Genomic DNA, 26,023 nt, shown 5'->3' on the forward strand with positions numbered 1-26,023 from the left:
CTTCCGCCGGAAGTAGCCGCTCCCGGAAGTGTTGCCGTGGTAACGCGGGTGGCGGCGCGCTGGAGGGGGCCCGGCGGTGCGAGGTGTGCGGGGCCGCGGCGCGGGTTCGCTGCGGGCGCTGCCGCCTCACGCACTATTGGTGAGGGAGGAACGGGGGGGGGACCGCGATCGGGACCGGGCACGGGAGGCAGGAACAGGCCCCAGGACATCGGGGTGGCCAAAGGGTGAGGGCAGGGACAACGTCTGGGTGCGGCCTGGATCATAGGGACAGGGCAGGAGGCAGGGAGCAGGCCCAGGGCAAGGGGTGGGAGACAGGGACAACACCTGGGGTATGGTCAGGGAACACGGGGACACGGGAAGAGGCTTAGGTCACGGGGTAAAGCGTAAGACACAGGGAGGAAGCCCGGGTGGCAGGGATGAGGGACAAGACCCAGGATGGAGCCAGGGAGCAGGCCCAGGATGAAGCTGGGCTGAAAGGCAGAGATTTGTGCAAACCCAACTGTATGGGGAGCTGTGTGAGTGGTTTAAATGAGGTTTTAACATCGACAGTCACAGTGAGCTGGCAGGAGAGCACCGTGCTCCTGTGTCATGGAATCCCAGCCAGGTTTGGGTTAAAGGGACCTTAAAGCTCATCCAGCTCCAATCCCAACACCTTCCACTGGAGCAGCTTGCTCCAAGCCCCTGTGTCCAACCTGGCCTTGAGCACTGCCAGGGATGGGGCAGCCACAGCTTCTCTGGGCACCCTGTGCCAGAGCCTCAGCACCCTCACAGGGAAGAGCTTCTGCCTAAGAGCTCAGCTCAGTCTCCCCTCGGGCAGGTTCAAGCCATTCCCCTTGGCCTGTCCCTACAGGCCCTTGTCCCAAGCCCCTCTCCAGCTTTCCTGCAGCCCCTTTAGGCACTGGAGCTGCTCTAAGGTCTCCCCTTCAGGAGCCTTCTCTTCTCCAGGCTGACCCAGCCCAGCTCTCTCAGCCTGGCTCCAGAGCAGAGCTGCTCCAGCCCTTTCCTGTGTTTGGGAATATCAAGAGTACATTAAGTGCTGTGTGAGCAAACAGCTGGTGACTTTTGTGACTACTTCTTGGGGTGAAAGTCCAGAAGACACGAAGGCAATAGCCTTTCCTGACGGCATTTCTGAGCACGCACTAATACCACTCTTCCCTTATTTTGTTAGTGATAAGGACCATCAGGAAGCTGACTGGGTCAGTATCCACAAGCAAATATGCCAGCTGCTGGTCCCAATCCGCACATCCCTCCCGTGTCCCCCTACGGAACGAGAGAGAAAGCACGGCATGGAGCAGCTGCTGAGGAGGCAGGTACGTACAAGAACCAAATCCACTTCAAAGTGCTGCCACTGGAATCACATTAGATCTCTTCTTCCTGTCCTTTGATGTACGCAGGGCTGGGAGGGCACCTGACTGCTTCATCAGTGCTCGATGCAGAGCTTTAGGGTTGGGTTTTTAAAGCAAACCTCTGCCAGGAGGGGAGTGGAGCATCCTCTGCATGATCCGAGGAGCTTCTTGCCCCTTTCCCAGTCCTTCCTCGAAGTCCTGAGCTTCCCACAGCAGCATTCCTGGATCTCTCGCTTTGCCAGGAATTAGTCCATCTCCCCCATTAGTCCGGGATTGCAGCTGAGTTTTCCTTCTTTCAGGCTGGGCTCACCCCTCACTGATGGGAGGGATTCCCCTTCCGGGGGGGGGGCAAAGAAATGAATCCCCTGCCTTTGTTTAGCTGCCCAACTTAAACACCCTCTCCCACTAAGCCTTTTATCTGTGCTTTTTGGCCTCGTGGGTGGTGCAGATGTGCAGCTCCCTTCTAGCCCCAGTGGTTTTCAAGTCTCTTTTTTGGTTTTCTTTTGAGGGGATGGCAGGGTCTGCTTTTCCACAGTGTTGATAAAATAAAATCACCCACCCAAATGCATCTGCTGCTGAAAACCCTGCCCTGAAAACTAAATCATCCTTCTAATATTGCATGACTCCTCATGGCAGGAGAGCAGGACAGCAGAACGGCTGCAAGGGAGCTGGTACCCATCCCAACATCATTGCAGTTGGGTTTTGAGAAGCCTTTCTGTTTGAAGACCCCTGAAGGCAGGGTTGTGGACCAAGGTCCAAAGAATGCCCCAGAAACACCAAGAACCTGCAAAAGCTCCTTTGTTCCGGGTTGTGTTCAAGTCTAAAGCTGAGCTTTTATAAAGGCTGCAAAGAAGGCAAAAAGTTTAAATGGGTCTCACTGGGGCAGGGGATTTGTGTCCTCAACAGCTTCAAGAAACTCCACCTGGTATCGAGCACCATGCTTCTTGCATCACTGAACACAGAGCAACTAAAACCACGCTATGTACGTTACAAAAGACCACGTGAGGCCAAATCAAGGAAGTGCTCCTTGATTAGCTGGAAGCTAATCCTTGCTTTTCCTGAGGTGCCAGGGGAAGAGGCAGTGGAGAAGGGAGCGCAGCTCTCCTTGGCTGGCACACGTGAGCAGAGAGCGACTGCCACAGCTTGAGCCGAGCCCTGGCCTGTCTTTGTGGGGAAGTCACCCAAGTGGAGGGGTTTACAGGCTCTTTAACAGCTCTACTACGTTTATTCTCTGACCTTTGTCTGCAGACCTTTGAAATATAATAGGTGCTGGGAACAGCGTGTGCTGGGACACTCTGCCTTCCTTCCTTCCTAAGGAGTGAAGAAGAGGAAACATCTTGCTCCTTACCTGCTTACCTTCACAGCAAGGCTGCAGTGGCTGGGCCACTGCTAGCCCACAAATGGGGTTTGTTTTTACACACAGCAAGGCACAGGTTTGTGCCTGGACTGCCTGAGGAGTGGTATGGAAGGGGTGAGATGATTTAATGCCCTGTCTTGCTGTGGCTTCATCACATTCCTACTCACAGAGACAACAAAAACGCTTCAGAAAAGGCCTTTGGAGCTCAGGGGAAAGCTGTGTATTCGGATGATCAGAGAGAAAACCTGCTCAGAGGAACACTCCTGCTGTAACTCCCAAACTCCTGCGTGCTGTTTGTTTAGCAAACAGGCAGCTCAAGCCTCGCTCAGGACACAGGAAGGCTTGTGCACATCAACATGCCCTGTGGCTTGAGGGAAGGTGCACGAAGCCGAGAGCCAGGTTCTGAGTTTCATACCTCATCTGTACTCCAGAGCTTTGTTGATAGAAATCTGCTTTTGTCAGTGTAGCCCCGGGGGTGCCTCCAGACAGCACCTCCACACTGACACGGCTCCAAGTTTCTGTTTGTAGAATAGCCTCACCTGCGGGAGAGCTGCGTGCTCAGCCAGCTCTGCACCCTCCAGCACCACTGCTCACCATGGCTGCAGGGCTCTCACATCACACTGAAAGCCTTCCTCTTGAAATCATCTCTTCTTCAAGCATGGCTTCGCTTTTGGTGCCTGTGAGTGAGTAACTGAACGTGGCATTGAACCACAAGCGCGTTCCCAGCCCGCTGCTCCCACCTGCAGCAGAGCTGGGGTCCTCGGCCTCCTCAAACCCCAACCAGGGGAAAACTGCGTGGGGGCATCTTCAGAGAAACCTCTGTAATTGCAGCACACATGAAAAGAGCTCAAAGCCTGCAGGTCCAGGGCGTGGGGCTACGGGCAAGATGAAAACGGTTCAGGGCCAGAGCTAACGATCCCCAGAAGGCACAGCCTTAAATATTCAGTGCCGCAGGGCTCCTGTTGTCTCCTGCCCTTTCTTCTCCCCCTGGGAGCTGTGCAAGGTTCTAACCCTCACCTTGTCCTCACTGCAGATGTTTTAAGATAGCTTTGCATCACGAGAAGCAGCGATGATGCCATTGACAAGGAGTTAAAAGGAACGATGCTCATCTCCAGCAGCTCCCCAGATGACAATCTGTTGGTACCCACACACCAGAGCCGGTGCTGGTTGCATCAGACAAAGAGTGGCATGGACAGAAAAGGCAGCCTGATAAATAACAGCTTCCACTGCTCTGTGCCCCCAGCGTGTACTGACTTTCTCCTGTATGCCACATGCTTCCCAGCACGGTTTGGGTTTGGTGTGTGGCTGTTTCACTGTCTATATGCAGTGGGGTAGAGAGAGGGTGCTGTGTGTCCTAGCTCTTCATGCTGTATCTGGGTGCTGTCACCCTGCGGTGCATTCTTCAAAGCTCCAGAAAGGATGCCCCTTTATCTCAGTCAGGATCTCCCAGGCTGTCCTTGAGGCCCTCTGTCCCTGAGCTGTTCCTTCACCCATGGCCTGATCCTCTCTGCCCTTCTTTAAGCACTTAAAGCTCAGCAAAACGCCAAAGCCTGGCCTCCAAAAGCATTGGGATTTCTTATTTCTGCCCTCTGCTCAGCCCCAGTTGGAAAACAGAAAGCAATGAAGCGGTGAGATGGTATTTTCCTTGCTGCACAGGCCTGCCCGTGCCTCTGAGCAAGAGCAGAGCGAGTGCCTCCCTGACTTACCATGGCAGCACTGCGAGGCACAGCACCAACAGGATTCTTTCCAGGCAGCTTTCCCACTGCACCACTTGTGTGCAGAGCCAACACAGAAGTGCTGGGAGTTGGCAAGGGCTATGCTGAAAGCAAAGAGAAATAACAACCATAAAACAATCATCCTGGCTCTTTCCCTGGCCTCCCTCTGCACGTTTTAGGGGCACAGCACCCACAGTTGCTGTAGAGCTCCTGGCAATGAACAGGCATTCCCATGGAGAGGAGCTTGTGGATCAGATGCTGCAAAGGGTGAAAAGACCAAATGTGGGCTGCAGGAGGCAGGGAGCAGCTGCATGTACAGGAAACGGTCTGGATTCCAGCAGCAAACAGAGAAGGAGAAGCTTTGAGCCCCAGACCCGGCTCAAAGCCCAGTGCAGTGCATTGGGGTGTTTGGATTTTGCCTGCCTTTCCACACTCCATGCCCTTAATACCAGGCCCAGAACTGGCTGGGAGAGGGTGGGAGGAAGCTGCAGCATCGTGTGAGGAGCCCTCTGCTTGCCTGCAGACCGTGTCTCCTGCTGCTGGAGCTGTGCCCATGCTGGCACCAGCTTGGCAACCTGAATGCTCTGAGTCACCGTTGTTACCGTCAGCAAAGCCCCACCGCAGCCCCTTTGATTCTTCCCTGTGTCTTGTGATGGTCATTTTCTGTGCTTCACAGGCTTTATTGCTGCAGCCTTATTAGCCCTTTTGGGTAGGTGTAAAGGATTCTTTTGTCTCTTAAGGCACCACATGAGCTAAGAGGATGTGCAAGGCTATCCCTGATAGAGGCAGGAGTGAAAGCCAGGCTCTGATTTGATGTCCATCCCTTGATTACAGACACAGACACCACAATCACTTTGGCAGTTTGCAGACTCGACTCCTTTGCTCACTGTGTCCCGATCCCATTGTTTCCCTGCAGAAACACATCATCGACGTGGCCTACAGCACAGCCCAGGAGTTTGTTTGGGGTGGGAAGCACGAGGAAGCGCGGCCGGCAGCTCTGCATGCGCTGCGCTTCAGCATCGAGGTGTACGGCTCCGATTCCCTCCAACTGGTGCCTGCTTATCTCCTCTTGGCTGAGGCCTCCGCTGGTTAAGTATTGTCTAAATAGCAACAGTGGCAAGGGCAAGACCTCCCTTGGGTCAGGTTTCTGGTTTCCTTTTAGCATTTATCAGGGAAGGAGCAGCTCTGCCTTTCAAACATTGTGCCATGTTCTCTCCCCTGCCCTGCCTCAAGGGCATTTCAGAGAGATTGGAGCAGTCACACACACCCCTTTCCAGTGTGGGTCTGGGGAAAAGGATCCCTCATGGGTGATGGGAGAGCAATGAAAGCAGAGGAAATGTTTGCCCCCTCTGCCCATTCCCACAAGAGAAGCGGTGTGAAAATCTCTCCTTTGTGGCTTCCTATGGCTCTCAAAAGCCTTAAATTCCCCAGGGTGCTTGGTTGAGCTCTTATCTCAGGGAACCAGCACACGTTTTGTGAGTCCATTGCATGAGAGGAGCACCTCGGTCCGTTCACAAAAGCACACCCTGCCTGCGGCAGAGCTTTTTGCCACGGCCTCTCTGCTCCAGACAAAAGGTGCCATTAGGACTCTGCATGTGGGGAACTGCTCCCCTCAGCTGCACGTAAGGACTGAGAAATCACCATAAATCATCCCCACTGCAGGGGCACACACAATGGATGCTCTGCCAGCAGAACGGAGCTGTCTCCAGGGTTGTCGTAAATGGTGTGGGGAGGGAAGGGGGAAAGGGTGCCATGAGTAATTCCAGTGTGATATTGCATGAGTCAGCAGCGGCTGCCCAGGGCTAACCTGTCTGGAGCACATGTTTGGAGACACTGAATGCCATACACGGCTCCTGGCTCCACTGGGAGCTCAGGACACTCAGCCTGGCTGTAAATCAGGTTTTGGACACCTGCTTGACTAAGGAGCATTCAGGAGAGATGTGTGGAATCCACAGCTTGGTCTCAATGTTGAGCTACTGCACAGGGACAGATGGGAGCGTTCATTTCTGAGTTCAAACATGCTCTTTATCTTGCTTATCTCTATGGGTTGTTCCAGGTGCTGGACATCTCCCAGAGGCATCCAAGTATCTGTCACAAGCCGAGTGGATCATCCTCAGAACTCCAGACTGCAGTGCTGCTGTTCAGTACAAACTGCATCGCAGTCTGGGGCTGTTCTGTGCTGCTAAAGGGGACTTTGAGGAGGCTTTGTACCACCTGGCAAACGATGTAAGCAAACTGAAAGGCAGAAAGGCTTCAATTGTCCTTCCTTCCCTAACACTTCAGCTCAATACGGAAACCTCGATGGGCAGATTTCATCACAGGATCACAGAGCGGGTTGGGTTAAAGAGACCTTCAAGCTGATCCAGTTTCCTGCACTGCAGTCAGAGCCAGGGCAGTGGAAGGCAGTGGGAAGGCAGTGGAAGGCAGTGGTGCATTCCAGCTATTCTGAGCTGGCGTGTGACTCTCAGCAGATCTCAGACACGCAGCCAAAGTTCAGGCAGGTCTGACGTCGAGCAGCCACTTGCTAATAGCAAAAAGCTATTAACCTGACGCCCCTTTGGGCACCAGCTTTAGGATACCTAAAAAACCCAGTGGCACAGAGGAGAGTCTCCCCAAAGGTTCACCGACGAAGCAAGGACAGGGCTGTATATATTATACTAGAGAAGATCTAATCCTCCCCAACTGAATGTCATCATTACACCCACACAAAGCTACTATCAAATTCAACAGTAGTGAGTATGCATCACTCCGCACTGGATAAATTTAGTCCACACGGGACAAAAATAGGATGTCATGGAGTTCATCTGCCTTTGGAGGATCAAATGACAGGCAAAGCATCCCCCAGGAACAGGGGGATGGCACTTCAAATGTGACAGCCCGTTCCTGTGGCTAAAGGGATTGAAAACGCTGTTGAACCAGACATTTAAACAGTTAAATGAGGAACTGGTTAAATAGCAGCTGACAGGGAACTGCTGTCTGACAGCAGAGAACTGAGGGAAATGACTGCTAAAATATAGAGTAACTTCTCTGTTGGGTAAGGGGCAGCTTGGGTTTGGAATGCCTGTCCCTCTCAGCACCGAAACAAAGCTGATTGATAGACAAATCTATAAGCAGATGCAGTAAAGACATCAGTGTCACTTCAGGGGAATACAGATGACTGGTAAAACACAACTTTGGCTAAACGTGGCCACACGGATGCCTTAGGGCTCAGCAGTTCAGGTGCAGTGTACCCATTGGTACCTAAAAGCAGGATTGCACATCCCCATTGTACAGCCTGGAGAAGAGAAGGCTCCTGAAGGGGAGACCTGAGAGCAGCTCCAGTGCCTAAAGGGGCTGCAGGAAAGCTGGAGAGGGGCTTGGGACAAGGGCCTGTAGGGACAGGCCAAGGGGAATGGCTTGAACCTGCCCGAGGGGAGACTGAGCTGAGCTCTTAGGCAGAAGCTCTTCCCTGTGAGGGTGCTGAGGCGCTGGCACAGGGTGCCCAGAGAAGCTGGAACTGGATGAGCTTTAAGCTCCCTTCAACCCAAACCAGCCTGGGGTTCATTGGTGCTATGAAATCTGCTCTGTGCGTCCTTGGGGTCCCACTGCAGTGAGATTCCTCTGCCCCAGCTTGCAGGGGGTCTGGGAGCATCATATTCCTTTGCATCAAACCCAAACCGCAGCACGTTCTACAGGCACTATCAGGTGTAACTCACACTATAGTTCCACAGGAAGAAAATAAAGTGATTGCTTGCAATATTATTAACCCATCATGAAAAGTGTCCACAGTTTGAGATGAACATGAAACCTCTGAGTTTGGCTTCATTTTACATACTGATTGCAGGTTTACCTCGCTAGTTCTGCCTTTGGACTGAAGTCTATCGAGGCCTCTGGAGGCTATTTCCACATGGCTGATATTTTCTTCCGCCAGAACAAAATGGACATAGCAAACTCACTCTACGCTGAGGTTGGTAACACCACAGTCATCCTTTAGCTCCTTCTCCTGTGTCCCTGTGCTGTTCCTAATGTTCTTCCTGTTTTTGATTGCCCTTAGTATGATGGCAGCGGTATCAAGTGCCAGTGTGGCCTTTTAGGATTGATCTTAGAAACCCTTTTCATACTTAAATATGTTAAGTGTTAAGCCCAGCAGACACTAATCCTGTCCTGGGTTACACATTGTTGTTCAAATTGTCTTCCATTTGGACAATTAAACCTTGTTCCAAACCAGTTTTGCTGCCACCTACCCTGTGCCAGTGGTTAAAGAGGCACCCACAAGGAGAGAGGGTCACTGAGGAGTTGCCATAGGCAGGGAAAAGCAGCAGGTAAAAACGAGCCACCTAAAACTGATGCTAAAAGTCACCTGGGTAAAAGATTGTTGGAGCAGGGGGATCAAGCAAGGGAAGGAATAATTCTCTCATCGCTCTAATAATTGAGGGGAAAAAAGAGCTTTCCTTTGCCTATCCTGGTTTCCTGTGGATACAGGGCTTTGGCAGCATCAGCCTCATTTCCCTTTAAGCCCACCAACCCAACTTGGTTAACTGCTTAGTCACATTACTTGAAGTTTGATGAAACTTCACACTCAGGTGGAGAACTGAGCTCCCAGCCCAGGCTGCCACTGGGATCATAGAATGGTTTGGGTTGGAAAGGACCTTAAGGTCATCCAGTTCCAACACCCCTGCCATGGGCAAGGACACCTCACACTAAACCATGGCACCCAAGGCTCTGTCCAACCTGGCCTTGAACACTGCCAGGGATGGGGCATTCACAGCCTCCCTGGGCAACCCATTCCAGTGCCTCACCACCCTTACAGGAAAGAACTTCCTTATCTCCAATCTAAACTTCCCCTGTTTCAGTTTGAACCCATTACCCCTTGTCCTGTCACTGCAGTCCCTAATGAAGAGTCCATCCCCAGCATCCCTATATGCCCCCTTCAGATACTGGAAGGCTGCTATGAGTTCTTCTCCAGGCTGAACAGCCCCAACTTTCTCAGCCTATCTTCATATAGGAGGTGCTCCAGTCCCTGAGCATCCTCGTGGCCTCCTCTGGACTTGTTCCAACAGTTCCATGTCCTTTCTATGTTGAGGACACCAGAACTGCACACAGTGCTCCAAGTGAGGTCTCATGAGAGCAAAGGGGCAGGATCACCTCCTTGGACCTGCTGCTCACGCTCCTCTTGATGCAGCCCAGGATACGGTTGGTTTCTGGGCTGTGAGCGCACACAAAAGATGGGATAGGAGCAGTGAGATCCCAGTGTGAGGCAGTGCAGGCAGGCCGAGCACTGCAGCACACGGTGTTTATAGAACCAGCAGCTGCTAAACGCTGCGTGTTCACAAAGTGCAATAACTCCCTTGTTTCCGGGTAGGTGACCAGTGCCTGGCATTCCTTTCTCCTGAAGTCACTCCGAGCCCAGCAGCAGGTTCTCAAGTCACGACCAGAAACATCCCTGTTCACCGAGGACAGGGAAGTCAGTGAGGAGCCCATGGGTAAGCACCTCCATGGCACAGAGCTGTTTGGGGATGGGGTTTGAGAGAACCCATACATCCTCCAGGTCATGGTTTGTGTGGCGTTTACACAGAGCCAGCTGCAAGGCAGTCACGGGTCTGCCTGATGTTGGTGCTTAGGGATGGATGGAGCAAATGAGGCCACTTGAGGGATGAGGGTGTTCAGGTGGAAACACAGCTTTGCCCTTTCTGGTTGCACTGGGCCCTTGGCATTGACTTCAATAAGACAGGATTTTGCCTTTCAGGCATTCGGTTCCACTTCAACATTCTCATTTCTCTGCAGCTCCTTTGTCTCTGTTTCATTCTGTGCAAGTGACATTTCAGCTCACTGAGGCAGGTTTGCAACCCTATCTTCCAAAGCAACAGAACACTGTGGAATAGCGTGTGCTGATAATCTGATGTGTTCCTCTAGAGAACACTCCTGGGAGAGAAGCTGGGGAATCTCTCACTAGGACAGAAAGATGCAAGTGAAGGTCCTGCACTGGGGTTGGGGCAGTTCCAAGCACAAACCAGGCTGGGATTCTATGATAAAAAGCGTTAGGAAATGTGCTCATATGGATGGTACAACCCTGTGCTCCCCCGAAGCAGACTCTGGTCCTTGTCCTCTCTCTACCATCTCTGCCAATAGGGATATGGTCAAAGAAGAGAGGGGTTTCTGTAAACCCCATTACAGGCACTGTCTCCATCAGCAGTCACTGCAATCGGAGCCACCCTAGGACAAGGCTTCCCGATAGCATCTTGGTTCTGACAGGGGTATGAAAGTTGCTCTTTTCATGCAGCTGTTTTGACTCCACATCCTTAACTAAAGGCTAATCAACACAATTACTGACTGGATGAAAAGATACCTGCTAATGGGTGTGCAATTTGCATGGAGCTGGGGATGCCACATCGATGCTTGCAGGAGAAATGCTTTGATGTCTAGAAGAGATAATTGGCCAGTTTTGAATGTATCATCTTGCACACAGACATACATCCAACAGGACTCTTTCATTCCCAATGCAGCTGAAGCCCAGCAAGTGGAAGGAATCCGAGTGCTGAATGCCATATTAGACATCAGAGAACAGGCACCAACACAACAACCTGGGGAAACTGCCAGAGTCCTGCACGCTCTTGCCATGCTTCACTACCTGCTCATGGATATACCAAAGGTAGGATTTGCCCAGGGAAATGGTGCAGGGGAGCTGCTTAACTCTGTTCCCATGCTCACCTCATGTCATGGAGCCAGTTGCTCTGTTCCCCTGGCACCATGACAGCCTCGCAGTGCTGGGTGACCAAGGACGGAGGTGTCTCAGTGACCCTGCATGAAGCTGCTCATGGTCTGCCCTCTATCAAGGCTAACAAATCCCTCTGGATCTGTGTTGGTCTCTGTCAGGCCACAGTGGATCCATAGCAACATAGAATGATTTGGGTTGAAGGGACCTTAAAGCTTATCCAGCTCCAACCCCAACACCTTCCACTGGAGCAGCTTGCTCCAAGCCCCTGTGTCCAACCTGGCCTTGAGCACTGCCAGGGATGGGGCAGCCACAGCTTCTCTGGGCACCCTGTGCCAGCGCCTCAGCACCCTCACAGGGAAGAGCTTCTGCCTAAGAGCTCAGCTCAGTCTCCCCTCGGGCAGGTTCAAGCCATTCCCCTTGGCCTGTCCCTACAGGCCCTTGTCCCAAGCCCCTCTCCAGCTTTCCTGCAGCCCCTTTAGGCACTGGAGCTGCTCTCAGGTCTCCCCTTCAGGAGCCTTCTCTTCTCCAGGCTGCCCCAGCCCAGCTCTCTCAGCCTGGCTCCAGAGCAGAGCTGCTCCAGCCCTCGCAGCATCTCCATGGCCTCCTCTGGCCTCGCTCCAGCAGCTCCAGGTCCCTCTTGTGCTGCTGCCCCAGAGCTGGATCAGGGCTGCAGGGGGGGTCTCAGAGCGCAGCAGAGGGGCAGGATCCTGCAGTTCTCTGTATTTTCCGTGTTCCTCCTTTCCCTGGGATGCCCTGGCTGGTCACAAGCTGCATTTAGGCATCAGGGCACAGGTTCTGCAGGGAGCAAGGCACGGGCCTCACGTGTGTCCTCCTTGAGCCAGCCCCCTGCCATGGCCGTGTCCCTCAGTTGGACCCTGTGATTCAGCTTTGCTTTTGCATCCCTGGATATTTATGCCTAAAAATTCCAGAGGTGATGCCTTCGCTTTGGAATGCTCCATTCTCAAACACTGGTTTCGAGGAAGTGCTGAGCAGGATCCAACTGGAAATGAGGCCTCTTTGCTCGGGCCATTGCTCCAAACCCCAGGCTGCTGCTGCCTGTATCCTGGAGGCTCAGCTCCAGGTTACTGATGGTCTCCTCACTGTATTGGAGGAAGTTGGAAGCCATCAAGAAGCAAATTGAAATTAGGAGAAAAAGGGAAAGCTCTGTAATAGTGAGAGTGCCTAATCCCTGGAAGAGCCAGCACGGGAAATGAGGGATTTACTGCAGACTGAGTCAATACAGCTGTGTTCTCCCAGAGACAGCTTTGGGAGCTGCTGCATTCAATGGGAGGTGATGATCCCCAGCACGGGGAGGGGGTGTCAGTAATCTCTCCTGTCTGCACCACTGGATCCCCACCGTGATCAGTGCTGGCAGCTTTACTCTCTCCTGCAAAGCAGCTTGTTCAGGTCACCCTCAGAAGCTGGAGCTGCTTTTCAAGCCAGTTTCCTGACAATTCCTTTGCCTTTCCCGTTTCATCCCAGGCTCAGGAGCTGGGGCTGAAAGCCTTGGAGCTGGCCAAGCAACTGCCCCTGCAGGAGTCTCTAGAGCCCCTCAGGCACTTGCTGAAGCTGATGAACGTGGAGCCTTCCTCCCCAAAGTGAAGAGCTTCCTACCAGAGCCTGTGTTTGGAAATCAACCCCATTGGGACCACCCCACCTCCATAGCCTGTTAGGGGGTAGAACAAAAGCACAACCAGCACCTGATGCATAATTCATGACCTGATGGTTTATGAATAAACCAACAGCCTCTTGCACCCACCCCATGTCCAGCTGAGGGGTCTGTGGCTGCTTTCCTCAGGTTCCTTTTGGGTCTGGTGGGGGAGATCGATGGAGGGACATGGGGAAGGTCACTGCTGCAGACCCTCCTGCTCCTCGGGACCCGGTTTGACTCCATCTCCTCCCCTCCAAACCTGCTGCTCTTTGCAGAGCTTTAGAGGAGTCTGGAAGCCAAGGGCATTTGTGCCACACATGGAAGGACCAGGAGCAGTGTGAGGGCCTGGAAGCCATCAGGGGGGGGCAAACAGACCAGGCAGCTCCAATCAGAGCTTCCCACCCGAAGGAGATGTGGGTAAATGTGCAGGCATCCCATGAACTGTGATGCCAGCCTCTAAAGGAGCTGTCCCCTTGTGTCACTGCGTGCTGCTGCCCACAGCCCCCCCATTCTGCTGCTCCCATGGGATTCTACCCTGGGAAGCGGTGAGTGACCCTCAGTAACAGGGACCCTGGTGAGTGGGGCAGGCTCCTGGAGCTGGGAGAGGCTGAGGGGAGCTCTTGCTGCTGCCAAGGGTTGAACAGGGCTCGGCTTTAAGCCCGTGATTAAGTCTCATTTACTTCAGGAGGATTTATGAGGGCATTTAATTGCCTCGGGGGAGTGGGATGGAGGCCAGGGCCTGGCTTTGTGAGCGCTTCATCAAGCTGGGACCTGAGCAATGAGAAGGGGTTGGTGCTGTTGGTGAAGGGAACACCTCCACTGCAGCCTGTGCTGGGGTACCCGTTGTGCTGGATGGGGCTCACAGCAGCCAGGCCAAGGGGGTACCCTCTGAATAACCCATGGGAGATGCTGGTGGATGCATCCATCCTCACCAGTCCTCTCTATGGCTGTAACCACCACAGCAGGGGGGCACCGTGCTGCTGGCACAGGGCCCTGGGTCATGGGGGATTTGGGTCACAGCGCCCAGGGATTTGGAGCTGTGCCGGTAATCCCAGTGCTCTGAGCCTGCGCCATGGACCAGCGGCTCCTGACAGCTTCACCCTGCAAATACAGCCTGGAAATGAACTGTGCATCGGGATGAGCATCCTGGGAATGGGAACAAGCTGGGAGCTGCTGGTGCGGGCGCTGGGAAGAGCCTGGTGCAAATCAGGAGTGGTTTTGGGGAGGTTTGAAGGATTTTAGGCATTTCCTGCACTGCACCAGCCACTTCCTGCACCTGCCCCAGGGGTGAGGAGAGGAAAAAGAGCCTGAAGTGACCAAAAGCAGCGTTTCTTGGCCTGGAATGTTCAGACTTGCAGGTCCTGGTGCCTTGGCAGGGATAGAGGAGCATGCCCACCAGTGCTGGAGCCCTGCACAGTCACAGATCCAGGGCAGGGCTGGGGGTGCTTTGCCACCGGGAATGTTATTCCCAGGGTGGAAAACCCTCACAGGGACCCAGAGGAGCGATGGGGGCTCTGTAGGAGCCGGGTACCCCCATCCCAGACAATGGCATCTACACACCAGCACAGGCGGGAGGGGAGGATGAGGAGGACACAGTGCTGGAGGGTGCCCACAATGCCCTGAGCTTCCCAACCCCAGAACAAAGGCACAGGCCAGGTCACTGCGTCCATCCTCCTTTATTGTGAGCGCTCCACGCACCTTCCTCTGGGCACTTCACTTTATACACTTGGGCTTTAAACCAAACCCCATAGGCGCCATGAGGGCTTTAGCACGGGGAACTTGTGGAGTGATTTATTCCCCCCCCCTCCCCTCCCCTTTACCTTTATTTTCTTGCACATTGAATCAATTCCAACCCAAATACATTGAAAAACCACTACTTCAAGCCCTGCCTGTGGCTCGGGGAAGGTGCTGGGAGCTCCCACAGCTGCGCTCAAGGGATGTGATGGGATCGTTCCCGTTATCTCTGTAGAGGACAGGTATTTTCCGGGGTTTTTAATATACTACAGCCTGGAACTCAGTGCAATAGGTACAACTACAGTGCAGGTACTGAACTATACAAAAGTCGTCCTACCCGTGGACAAAGCTGCTCCTCGTCGCTATAAAACTACCCCCTTTGCGTCTGTACCTTGTGGAGACGTTGTACAACGTGACTATACGCCGAGAGTATTTACAGTACGTCGCTCGTCGAATCAAACGCTATAACTTAAAAGGGCTCCTATGAACAACCACGGAACAAAAATATATATAATATAAATATCTTCCAGTCTATACACAGCGCGGGGAGGGGGCTGTAGTGTGGGGCTGCCGGGCAAATATTGCCGAGGTTAAACCAAAGCGGAGGCTCCGCACCGGGACACCCGAGCGCTGCAACCGCTGCCCCGGGTGGGAAACGGCCATCCACGACGGGGGGCTTGAAATCAGTTAGACTGCGTTAAAAAACAAGAGCTGGTGGGGGTTTGCACCCGTCCTGGCTTTAGGTTTAGTCGATTTACGTGATTTTTTTTTGTCTACGATTAGAACGTTAAAAAAGAACAAAACAACCATGAAACAGGTTCCAGCTTTAAAACCTTCCGCTAACGTGATGCTCGCCGAGGGACCCGTCGCGTCGTTCCAGAGCCCAGGGGACGTGGCCCCAGGGTGGAAAACTCCTTTGAAATCCTGGACGCGAAACCAGCTAAAACCAAAGAAACAACCCCAAAAGAAACAACAAAAAAAAAAAAAAATCGTTCCTAGCAGGAAAAAAAAAAGAAACAAAACAAAATAAAACTTGATAATAAAATGGGTCGAGTCCGTCCCCGCTGGAGCAGGGCAGGGGGAGCCGGGGCAGGGGCGCACGGCCCCGCGCCATGGTCTGTACAGAGCGTTCCCAAGCTCAGCCCCGGAACGGAGGGTTAGACCTGTGAGTCGGCGCCCAGGCTGTGGAACTCATCCGGGGTTTTGTCGCTCTGAGCCGCTCCTCCCTGCCGGAAACCGGAGGCGATCTCGTCGAAGGTCCGGCCCTTTGTCTCCGGCACCTTGAAGTAGGTGAAGATGAAGAAGAGGACTAACAGCACCATGAAGATGATGAAGACGTAGGAGCCGCAGAGTTGCTGGAAGGAGGGAAGAGGAAGGAGGGGTGAGGGTGTGGATGCCCAAGGCCTCCCCGCCATCGAACATCCCAATGGGATGAGAGCTGTAAGGACCAGCTCTCCTGCTCTCCTCGGTTCCATCCTTCATCCCCAACCCAACCATCTTGGCCCACGTAGGTGAGGTTCACACCAGCCCCATTCCCATCACAAACCCCACGAGATGATTACCGCGATGTACTGGAAGCCCATGCCCACAATGAAGTTCGAGGTCCAGTTGGACAACCCGGCCACAGCGAAGGCAGCGGGACGAGGGCCTTGGCTGAACAGTTCTGCCACGATGAACCAGGGGATGGGGCCTGGGCCGATCTCAAAGAAGGCCACGAACCCGAAGATGGCCACGATGCTGAGGTAGGACATCCAGGGCATTTGGTCCTAGTCCAAGGGAGAGAGAAAAGGTTGGTGTGGTGCAGGATGAAGCATCAGCTGTCCCAGAGGTGGGAATTGTGCAGGTTTGGTGCTGACAGGAAGCCATGAGGCTTCTCCATACTGGAGTTCTGGGACCTCCAGAGAGATGGGGACAGTCGGAGGACCAACCCTTCCTCCGGCTCTCCAACCACACGTCCCTCTTTGAGCTACCCCAGAGGAGGGCAGCACACACAACCTCCCCCCAGCCCACCCATCCCTTCAATACCCATCACTCACCAGCAGCGCCAGGGCAACGGTCATGAGCACCGCGCACCCCGCCATCCCAGCCAGGCCGATGAGGTGCAGCGTCCTGCGGCCAGCCCGCTCCACCACGAAGAGCTGTTGGATGGAGACACGTGTCCATCAGCACATCCCCAGCCTGGAGGAAAGCCTCACCTCCAACATCCACCCCAGCGAGGGCTCCGTGAGCCAAAACTCACCGAAACAACCGTGAACGCCGTATTGACCACACCAGAGCCAATGGTGGCATAGACGGGCTGCTCCACACCTGACTTCTCAAAGATGCTGGTGGAGTAGTAGAAGACCTACAAAGGGCAGTGCCATGAGGAAAGGAGCCAGGCTTTGGAGCCAGCTCAACCCAAACCCTGCGTGAAGCAGCTACCCCCCAAACTCACCGCGTTGATCCCCGAGAGCTGCTGGGACAGCTGCAGGACGATGGCGATGAGGATGGGCTGGCGATACATGGGGGAGCGGAACAGCTCCATTATGGTGACCTTCTTCTCCCTCATCATTTGCCTGCTCTCCTCCTTCATCTCCTGGAGGTCGCTGCTGACGTCTGTTGTGCCCCGAAGCTTCTTGAGGACTAAGAGGACAGAGGGAGTCAGGAGCAGCCGAGGAGCCTCCTGGGTGGTGGGACGAGCTCGGGGGTCACTCACCGCTCTTGGCTTTGTTCTCCTCGTTGCGGTTGATGAGGAGGAAGCGGGGGCTCTCGGGGGCGAAGGGCAGGATGATGCACTGCAGCAGGGCAGGCACGAAGATGAAGCCCAGGAGCAGCGGCCACAGGGAGTCATTTCCCATGATCAAGTCCAAACCGAAGACCTGAGGATGAGAGGGGCTGAGCCAATGTTTCCCTGCTCAAGCTGGACCCAACTCTTGCTCAGGGGTGTGCTGCAGGCCCAGGCACCCAGAGGGACACATCTTGCTTCCAGGTGGCTAACACACATCCCAAACGTGCTCCTGCTGAGCCCCAGGTCCATCCCTCCTCCACCCCAGCTCCATCTGAAGGGCTGTGCACAGTGCTCAGCACAGGCAACACTCTGTGCTGCTGCACAAACCCCATCCCCTGCAGTGCCTGATGAGCATCAGCACCAAAGATGGGGGAACACCCCCCAGCACCTACCTGTGCAATGAGGATGCCCAAGACGATGCCGAGCTGGTGGAAGGTCCCCAGTGCACCCCGCAGCGCAGTGGGTGAGACCTCACCCACGTACATGGGCACGAAACCCGTGGTGAGGCCGGAGTAGAGGCCGATGATGAAGCGGCCGAGGATGAGCATCTCGAAGGAGAAAGCCATCTTGGAGAAGCCCATGAGGATGGCTGACACGAAGGCAAGAATGTTGGACATCAGCATGGAGTTGCGCCTGCAGAGGGAAGGGAGGAGAGTGGTGAGGCCCATGGTGAGCTGAGAGGATGAAGGGGTGTCAGGAGAACCTAAACATCAGCTCTGGGCAGGGGGGAGATGCCCAAAGACACCCCCACCGGGATGCTTGGGTGGGATGAGGATGTACAACCCCCCTGCTGAGGTCCACCCTCGTCAGTGCTCACCGTCCAAAGCGATTGACAAAGAGCCCCACGGAGAAGGATCCGATCATGCCTCCAACGGAGAAGATGGCCACAGAGAGGGACCAGAGCGTGGTGAGGGTGGCAGGGCTGATGGGCTCATTGTATCTGTACAGCCACGTACGGTTGTAGAAGTCCTCAATCACCTGTGAAAAGGAGCAAGGAGAAACAAAGCCATGAGTCAAACCCAGCCCCGTTTCACCTGTGGCAGCACTGTTAGGAGTTGCCCAGCCACCAGAGAGCCTTTGGCTGGCGCGTGGCTCACAAGACGATGCGTCACAGGGCCGGGAGCCGCCCGGCCGGTGGCTCGGCTCCAGCCCCAAGGGAGGGAACCTGATGGGATGCGCAGGGGAAATGCAGCCGGACGGGTTCTGGTCCTGCCCTGCCGAGAGGAGAGGCATTGCCAAAACACCTCTTGTGCCTCGCCAGGCAGCCATGGGGAGGTCACGCTCCTCCCCAGGACACAGGGAGGGATGTGGCTGCATCCCAGCAGGAGGCACAGAGATGCTGGAGGAAGGGGAGGAAGACAGCAGGGACCGGCTGATCACATCCCATCCCCTCAGACAGTCCCTCCAAGCTCATTTCTAGGGGATTTTTGCCCGCAGCACTTCCATAACACACCACTTCTGCTGCAATTCTGCACCACCACCACCACCACGCTGCTGCAATGCCAGCAGCCATGACACCCCTGAATTGCCATCTTCACGGAACACCCTGCTTCATATATTTTAGGTGTTTTTTCATGTATTTTGAAAGCCAGCCCACTGCCAAAAGCTTCAAGTGAAGGGTCACCCATACCCAAACCAACAGAGCAAAGCGCTCGACAGGGAGGAGCACAGATCAAGTGTGAGCAGGAGAAGCTGCTGCTGGTCATAAAGAGGCTCCAAGGCCTCGCTGCCTCAATGGTGTCACAGGCACTGGGCTCCCAATGGAGTGTTTGCACATGGCACGGCTTTTCCATCACTTCCAGCACAAATGAGGGCCCCTGGCAGAGGCAGTGCCAGAAACACACCCCGTGCTTCACCATCAGGTCCAATAATTCACTCTTTTCCTAAGCTTTCAAAGGCCCTGGACCATCAGGATTTCAATACTTCAGTGATTCCATTTGCCTCCTGCTTCATCTGAAGGCTTTGATGCTCTGGGGGCTTCATCCTCTTTTCCTGCCATCACCAGGATAAATAACTGGGATCAGTTTGGAGAAGCCAGGCCCTTGGTGGGGGGAAGGACCCTGCACACACCCCACCAATCCTTGTGGTGCTCTGAGTTCCTCTCAGCTTTCCCAAAAACCTCCTGCTCTCTCCCCCTGAAGCAGACACAACCGAATACAAGTGACAGCGGGTGCCCCAGCGCTGGCTGAGCCTTGGCTTACCAAAACTTAACACCCAAATACCCCCATCCCAGTCCCATTTCCTCCTACAAGAAAGGATGGATGAAAAACCCACCATGAGCTGTTGGGAGAGTAGATTTAAAAGGAATTTAAAGAGAGAAGCATGAAAAAAAACCCAAACCAGTCTCATTTCCCCAAAGTTGGGGTTTTTTTTACACTCTCTCGCCCTCGTTTCACTGCAGCCGAGTGTTTCCTGCCAGCCTGGCCCAGTCATCCCCTCCCCATGTCACGTTGCAAGCACCCCACAAGCACCAGGCTGCTGTTCCAGCAGCAGGAAGGACTCTGTTAAGAGAAGCACAAACCCAGTGCTCAGCCCCAGCCTGAGGAAGGAGCCTGGCTGCGAGGCCAACAGAGCTCCTGCCCCTGCGCTGCTGGAGCCCAGGGAATGATGCATCCCAGTCCTGCACCCCTGTGTCAATCCTTCACCCCATCCTACATCCCCACCGGAGCAGGTTGCCCAAAGAAGCTGTGGCTGCCCCATCCCTGGCAGTGTTCAAGGCCAGGTTGGACACAGGGGCTTGGAGCAAGCTGCTCCAGTGGAAGGGGTCCCTGCCTGTGGCAGGGGTTGGAGCTGGAGGAGCTTTAAGGTCCCTTCCAACCCAAACCAGTCTGAGATTCCACAATTCTATAATCCCCGTCCTGCACCCCAATGCATCCATCCCACTCCCAATCCTGTGCCCCAATAAATCCTGATGCATCCCCATCCTGCATCCCAACCCAAATCTTGTACCCTAATTTATCCTGATGCATCCTCATCCTGCACCCTGATGGATTTCCCATCTTGACCCTGCATCTGATTCATCCCAATCTCAAAGCATCTCCATCTTGTCCCCAGTGCATTCCCATTTCAACTCTGATGCATCTCAGCCCTGCACCCTTATGCATCCCAATCCTGTATCCTAATGCATTCCCATCCTTCATCCCAGTTTATCCCAATGCATGCCCATCGCAACTCTGTACCCCGATGCATCCCAGTCCCAATGCATCTCCATTCTGCACCCCAATGCATCCCCACCCCAAACCTGAATCCTGATGCAGACCCAATCCCACACCCCAGTGTATCCCCCCCCAAAGGTGGGATGAACCCTTGTGCCCAGTGTCCTGCTACCCCAGACCACACTCATCCTGCCCTCCATACAGAGCACCCCAAAGCCTTCCCCCCATCAGTTCTGCCCCACAGTCACTCACTGGGTGACTCGCCCCTGAAACACTCAGCCTGGGCCTGGCCTCAGCCCTGGGGGCTCAATCCTAGGAGGGAAGCCAAGGAAGCCCCTGTTGGGGGTCTGCAGGAACCAGAGTTCAGCCCCAGTCTGGATGCAGTCCCATCCACATCATCCCGAGCAGCATCTCCTGGATCAGGTGAGGATGGAGAAAAGTCCTCCAGCCACAGGGAATCACTGTGTCCTTGGGATGAGGGATGCTGGGAGGTAATTACAGAGCCCTGCTCCCCATGGAGCCGGAGCCTGGGGAGAAACGAGGGCAGGAGCCAGGAAGCAGCTTCCTCAGCACAGCTCCAGGGATTGCCCAGCTCGCTGCCGTCTCCAATGCTGCTCCTATTGCCCGTCTCCAGAGGAGGATGCTCACTGCCAGCCGAGCACGAACGTCACCAGCACGGATTGGTCCAGGGGAAGGCGAGCAGGGATCAGGAGTTTTTAGCAGGAAGATGCTTTCAGCAGACAGGTGCATGCAGCAGATGGGAGCCGCAGCCTCCAGACACGTGGAATTCTGCTCAGACAGCTCACTGGGACTCCAATTTAATGCAATTCCTTGAATAATGTTGACATCTTTTTGCTCTTTCCATGCTGATGGGGCCCGGGAAGTTTTTGCACGGGGTCTTCTCTCCCATGAGGAGGGATTTTGGTGATGGAGGTGGAATGCTGCAGCCCACTCATTGGTAACGGGATCAGCCTTCTTGCGGTGTGAATCCTGAATCCTGCCTCAGTGGTTTCAGTTACTCGGGGCAGTGCATGGTGTGATGCTCAGGGATGGGCCCTGATTTGTCCTTCCACACCTCACCCAGCAGCCAAGCTTTACCCAAGTGCCACATGGGGTCTCTGAGCTAACGCTTCCCAGGCTTTAATACCTCCAAAAGCCACATAAATTGGGGAATGTCACGTTTTTCCAGGCTCCCACGCACCTACCGGTCACTGGAGGGTGCTGACACTATGCTGGGGAAGGAGCACATGCCTCCTGCTCTCCATATTCCTTCAAACACAGCCTGTCCCTGCTGCCCACTCTCCTCTCAGGGACATCCTGCCCCGACACTCTGGGATGCAAAGCTCCCATTGGAGCGGCCATTCCCCCTCTCCAGATGACTCAAACCCCAATCAACTCGCAGAGCTCTGCTCAGAGCCGAGGTTAAAAGTTACTCCGGTCCCACCCAGCGAGCATCCTGCACGCGTTCCTGGGATTTTTCCCAGCAAAAAACGCTAAGCAAGGAGGAAGCTAATTCTCCCGGGAAGGCGGGAGCTGGCTGAGTGCAATCCCATTACGGGCAGTAAGCTGCCTGGTGGGATGTTCTATTTTAGTCAGGCTGGCAGCAGGCACGGGTTTGTTTTGGGGCAGAGGGGATGGAGCACTCTCACCTTCTGCGGGGCGTTGATGACACCGGTGTTGTAGCCGAACTGCAGGGAACCCAGCACCGCTCCTCCCACAGCCAGCATCAGGCGGGCCGTCATCTGCAGAAGGGGGAAGAGAGCCACAATGAGGGGTTAAAGTTGGGATCCCAGCTATGTCCCTCCCTCTATCAGAGAGCACCCCAGCACTTCCCCGCAGGGAGCTGCAGGAGGAGAGTGATGCTCCTTAGGTTATAGATTCAAAGAGGATGGAAAAGAGCTTTAAGATGATCAAATCCAGCCATTCCCCAGCACTGCTAAGGCCACCACTAACCCATGGCACTGGGGGCCTTGTCTACACCGTGTGTGACCACTTGCAGGGATGGTGACTCCAGACCTGCCCTGGGCAGCCTGTTCCAATGCCTGAGCACCCTTTGGGGAAGGAATTGCTTCTCAGCTCCGGTCAAAACTTCCCCTGGTTGTTTCTTTTTGTCCTATCCCTTGCTCCTTGAGAGCAGAGACCAACCCCACCTCACTACAACCTCCTGTCAGGTAGTTCTAGAGAGCAATAAGCCCCCCCTCAGCCCTCCGTGTGATCATGAATACACAGGATAAAACTTGCTTTTATTATGGCATCCACGTGGGCTAAAGGGCAACAAAAAAAATAATCACAAAATCACCAGTTTGAGCTTAACAAAACCACAATAATACTGTTGGGGGATTCCGGGAATTTTATCTGGGCACGCAAGGTCCTCTCCGCAAGCTCCATGTGACAACAGCAGCTCGCCAGCATGGGACAGTACCGGGCACGGCACCGGTGTGGGGATGCTCTGGCCGGACACTAACGAAGCGGGTTTGCATCAGAGCCTCATTAACAGTCACTGAGCAAAACCCAGCTACTGGCAGCCCCTTCGCCCGCCTCCTCTTCCTCCTGCTTAAGCCCCGCCGACAATCAGAGCCTTGTTCAGGAGCAGGGTCAGGGCAGGCCAGTGCTTGGGCCACCTTCGTTAACAGCCCAATTATCCCAGGCGGGAGGTTTTCCCAGCACTCGGCTCCAAGAACCAGGATCCCACATTCCCGTTAATCAGCTTTGGGATGATCCACGTGAAATTTATAAGCCCCTTAATGTGGGGTCTGGGCTCTTTCTCCCCACTTATCGCAGGTACCAGTGTATGACCCAGGGATGCTCCCCCAGCATCTCGGATTAAGATTCCCAAGGGATTGGTGCTGGTCGGACCCCACCTAAAGGCAACCCCTAAATAAGAGGGACCACAGCAAAGCAAACACGAGAAAAATAAGTATTTTCTTATTTAAGAAGCATTTTCTTCCTCTTTTATTTAACTACTGACCTCACCTCTCCAGCCAAACCACCTCCCTCCGTGTTAAAGTTTGTAGGGAGAAAGCAACAGGGAATAAAGGCAGCTTCGTTAATGAAGCCCATTAATTAGGCTTGGCCCCAACACAACTAATCAGGGAGGTTTTGGCACTGGGTTCTGTTCGGTGCTTCTGAATAAACCCACCCTGAGAAGCAAACGCTCAGCTTGAGAGGGCAAAAACAGGCTGGGGAGGTGTTGGCATCCCAGAAAAAGAAGGGGGAAAAAAAGCCCCTCAGAATCCCAAATTCCAACTCTTCCATGTGCCTGTTGCTGTGGAAAACTGCAACAGGCAACACCGGGAACGCTGAAATCAACCCACGCGTGGGTAAATGTTATTTGAAAAATGAGGGGGTTTGGTATTTCGAGAATTTTGGGGGTGTTTCAGGGTGTTTCTAAGGTTTGGGGTTGCAGTTCGCCCCGTGCATCCCTCAGGGCCGTCCCACCCGCCCCAGCAGGTCGGTGAGTCACAGGCGGCACCGCGCCGCAGGGATGGGGATGCATCGCACCGGCACGAACTTTGCTCCGGCAACGCGGCAGGTAGCAACACCTCCTCTCCCCAGCGCTGCCACTGCCCCTCCAGAGCCTAATAATGAAGTTACCTTTCCAATTTCAACCTCTGCAAGAGAAGAAAACCCTAAGATTTTTAACCTCTAGAGAGAAAAAAAAACATCAGTTTTTGTGTGGTTGAAACATGTAGCAAAACCCTCATTATTGTTAACCTCTAGCATAAAAAACTTCGTGTTTTGATGACTGGATGGGGCTGGCTCGGAGGCTCTTCCCAGGCAGGGTCAGCGTGAGTCAGCTCCTCCCGCTCGCTTCTGCCTTCCCAGCTCCAAACATGCTGCCCGGCCCGATCCGGGCGCGTTTGGGCTTTAACCTCACCATTAAAGGAGAGGCTTAAGATGGCGAGGAAAGTTGGTTTTTAGGAGCAGCCTTGCATGGGCAACTCCTGCGAGGCCACGGGGGGGGGTGATTTCTGGCTCCTTTTTAACTGCTCGCAGAAAACAGCAGCTTTATTAGGAGTTTAGAGACGGATGGGGAGGGAAAAGCCCAAAGCGACATCATTCCCCTTAGTGCTTTTGTGCAATAAACTGATTTACAGCCTGGATCCAGCCAAAATGTGTTAACACACACACCCCAGGCCGGCTATACCTTATGGGAAGGTGAGCACAGCACTTGTGATTTTAATGAATTCGTTTTCTTTTTGCTGCTTCCTGCTTCCTCCAGCCCTCGAACGAGGAAGCAAGCATCAGCCCGTGGGGTGACAGCAGCACCCCTAAACCTTTTAGCTTTACAACTCATGTTTTTCTACCCAGTCTCCTCCAGCAGGGAAGGATTTCGGGACATTGCCTGCCTCACGGAACACGGAAATGAATAATCCCTTTAAAACAATTAATAGTGAGAAAGTGTCCCAGGAGGGAATTTCGGGAAGATCCACATTTAAAGAGCCATTAAAATCAGCCACGAAGCTTTACCGACCGTCCCGGGGGCTCTGTCCCGGCATGGGACAAATGTCCCTCTGTCCCAAACCGGGACGGAGACAGGGGGTGAGCACGGGGAGGGCACGCAGTCACCATGCAGCACAGCGCAAGGCGGCCCCGGGGTGAAGCGATCCAGACCCGGCCATTGCCCGGGATAACACGGCCGCACGCTGGCTCCCGGCCCAGGAAAAACTTACGCACCCACCGAAGGCCGGGTTAAAGCCACATATGGGGGGATATTTGGCATCCAAAGCGAAGGGGAACGCTGGCACCGCGGGGATCAGCTGAGATTTGGGGGGGATTATCGAACCCGCGGGGTCGGAGCTGCGTTATTTTATGTATTTATTTATCCCACCCCCCCCTCCTCCTTCCCTTCCTCCTTAAAGGTCAGCCGAGGACGGCGACTCGATCCGTTCGAGTTTTGCAACCGCAACAGCGCCTGCGACAAGCCCGGGAGATGTTGTCGCAGGCAAAGCGCTGGAGCAGCCCAAATAAAAGCAAGTCCTGCTTTAATAACACGGAACCATCGCGTTGAGGGATGGAGGGGTCAGCTCGACCCGGTACCCCCAGCATCCCACTGAAGGCTGCTCCGAGAGAAACCCCTTTTTACCCCCCCCCCTCCCCTTGGCAAAACCCGCTGGGGGTTTAATCACGGCAGCAAAACCCTTCCTTTCAATTAATTACCTTTAACACAAATGAATCCTTTCTAACCCTAATTCATCTAATGGGGCTGTTATAAGGGTGGCAGAGCGTGTGTCCCCAGCGCAGAGCCGGTGGCCGGGATCAAGCGCATCGGGTTTCTTCGTTAGGAGGAGAACAAATTTCTTGCTAATTCCCGGCCCCATGGCCGCGCTGCCAGGAGTCACGTTCCCGGCTCCCACCCCCAAGCCTCTCCCAAAAAAAGCCTGGCGTTGGGGAAGAGCCAGTCCCGGAGAAAAAGCCCTTCAGAAACACCACGTACCGGTATCAACATAGGGCAAAACGCGAGGAAAACGGGATCCCCCAACTCGCTAAAGATGGGGAAGGAAAACAAGGAAGAGGGAAGAATAAGATCCCTGTTCCTGTGGCATCTTTAATTGGGATAAAGTGATTATTTAGGGGGGGGTTAATTACGCGTTGCCACAGAGC

At 54.1% G+C, this 26,023-nt stretch overlaps 3 protein-coding genes across 3 annotated transcripts in view; 2 read left to right on the forward strand and 1 right to left on the reverse strand.

Annotated features, from left to right (window-relative positions):
• Window positions 1-26,023, forward strand: part of SVBP (small vasohibin binding protein) — a 152,963-nt gene that overhangs the window by 49,037 nt on the left and 77,903 nt on the right. The gene's annotated exons all lie outside the window — the stretch shown is intronic.
• Window positions 15-12,736, forward strand: ZMYND12 (zinc finger MYND-type containing 12; the record flags this gene model as incomplete). Its single annotated transcript, XM_061379599.1, has 8 exons — window positions 15-139; window positions 1,169-1,310; window positions 5,335-5,506; window positions 6,475-6,644; window positions 8,242-8,364; window positions 9,760-9,880; window positions 10,901-11,046; window positions 12,595-12,736. Coding segments are annotated over 8 exons (1,119 nt in total), but the record flags the coding sequence as incomplete, so codon positions are not given.
• Window positions 15,516-26,023, reverse strand: part of SLC2A1 (solute carrier family 2 member 1) — a 225,271-nt gene continuing 214,763 nt past the window's right edge. Inside the window, exons 3-11 of the mRNA XM_061379536.1 lie at window positions 22,069-22,161; window positions 18,082-18,242; window positions 17,657-17,897; window positions 17,193-17,355; window positions 16,932-17,119; window positions 16,737-16,841; window positions 16,534-16,635; window positions 16,060-16,263; window positions 15,516-15,852 (exon numbers count right to left, since the gene is read on the reverse strand). Of these exons, the coding sequence (XP_061235520.1) occupies window positions 15,655-15,852; window positions 16,060-16,263; window positions 16,534-16,635; window positions 16,737-16,841; window positions 16,932-17,119; window positions 17,193-17,355; window positions 17,657-17,897; window positions 18,082-18,242; window positions 22,069-22,161 (1,455 nt within the window). The 3' untranslated portion in view covers window positions 15,516-15,654. The remainder of the gene's footprint in view (window positions 15,853-16,059; window positions 16,264-16,533; window positions 16,636-16,736; window positions 16,842-16,931; window positions 17,120-17,192; window positions 17,356-17,656; window positions 17,898-18,081; window positions 18,243-22,068; window positions 22,162-26,023) is intronic.

The sequence above is a fragment of the Neopsephotus bourkii genome, unplaced genomic scaffold (genome assembly GCF_033783945.1).
Source record: "Neopsephotus bourkii isolate Nb327-2 ecotype Australia unplaced genomic scaffold, CSIRO-AGI_Nbou_v1 NB_1778, whole genome shotgun sequence".
Classification (NCBI taxonomy): Eukaryota; Metazoa; Chordata; class Aves; order Psittaciformes; family Psittacidae; genus Neopsephotus; species Neopsephotus bourkii.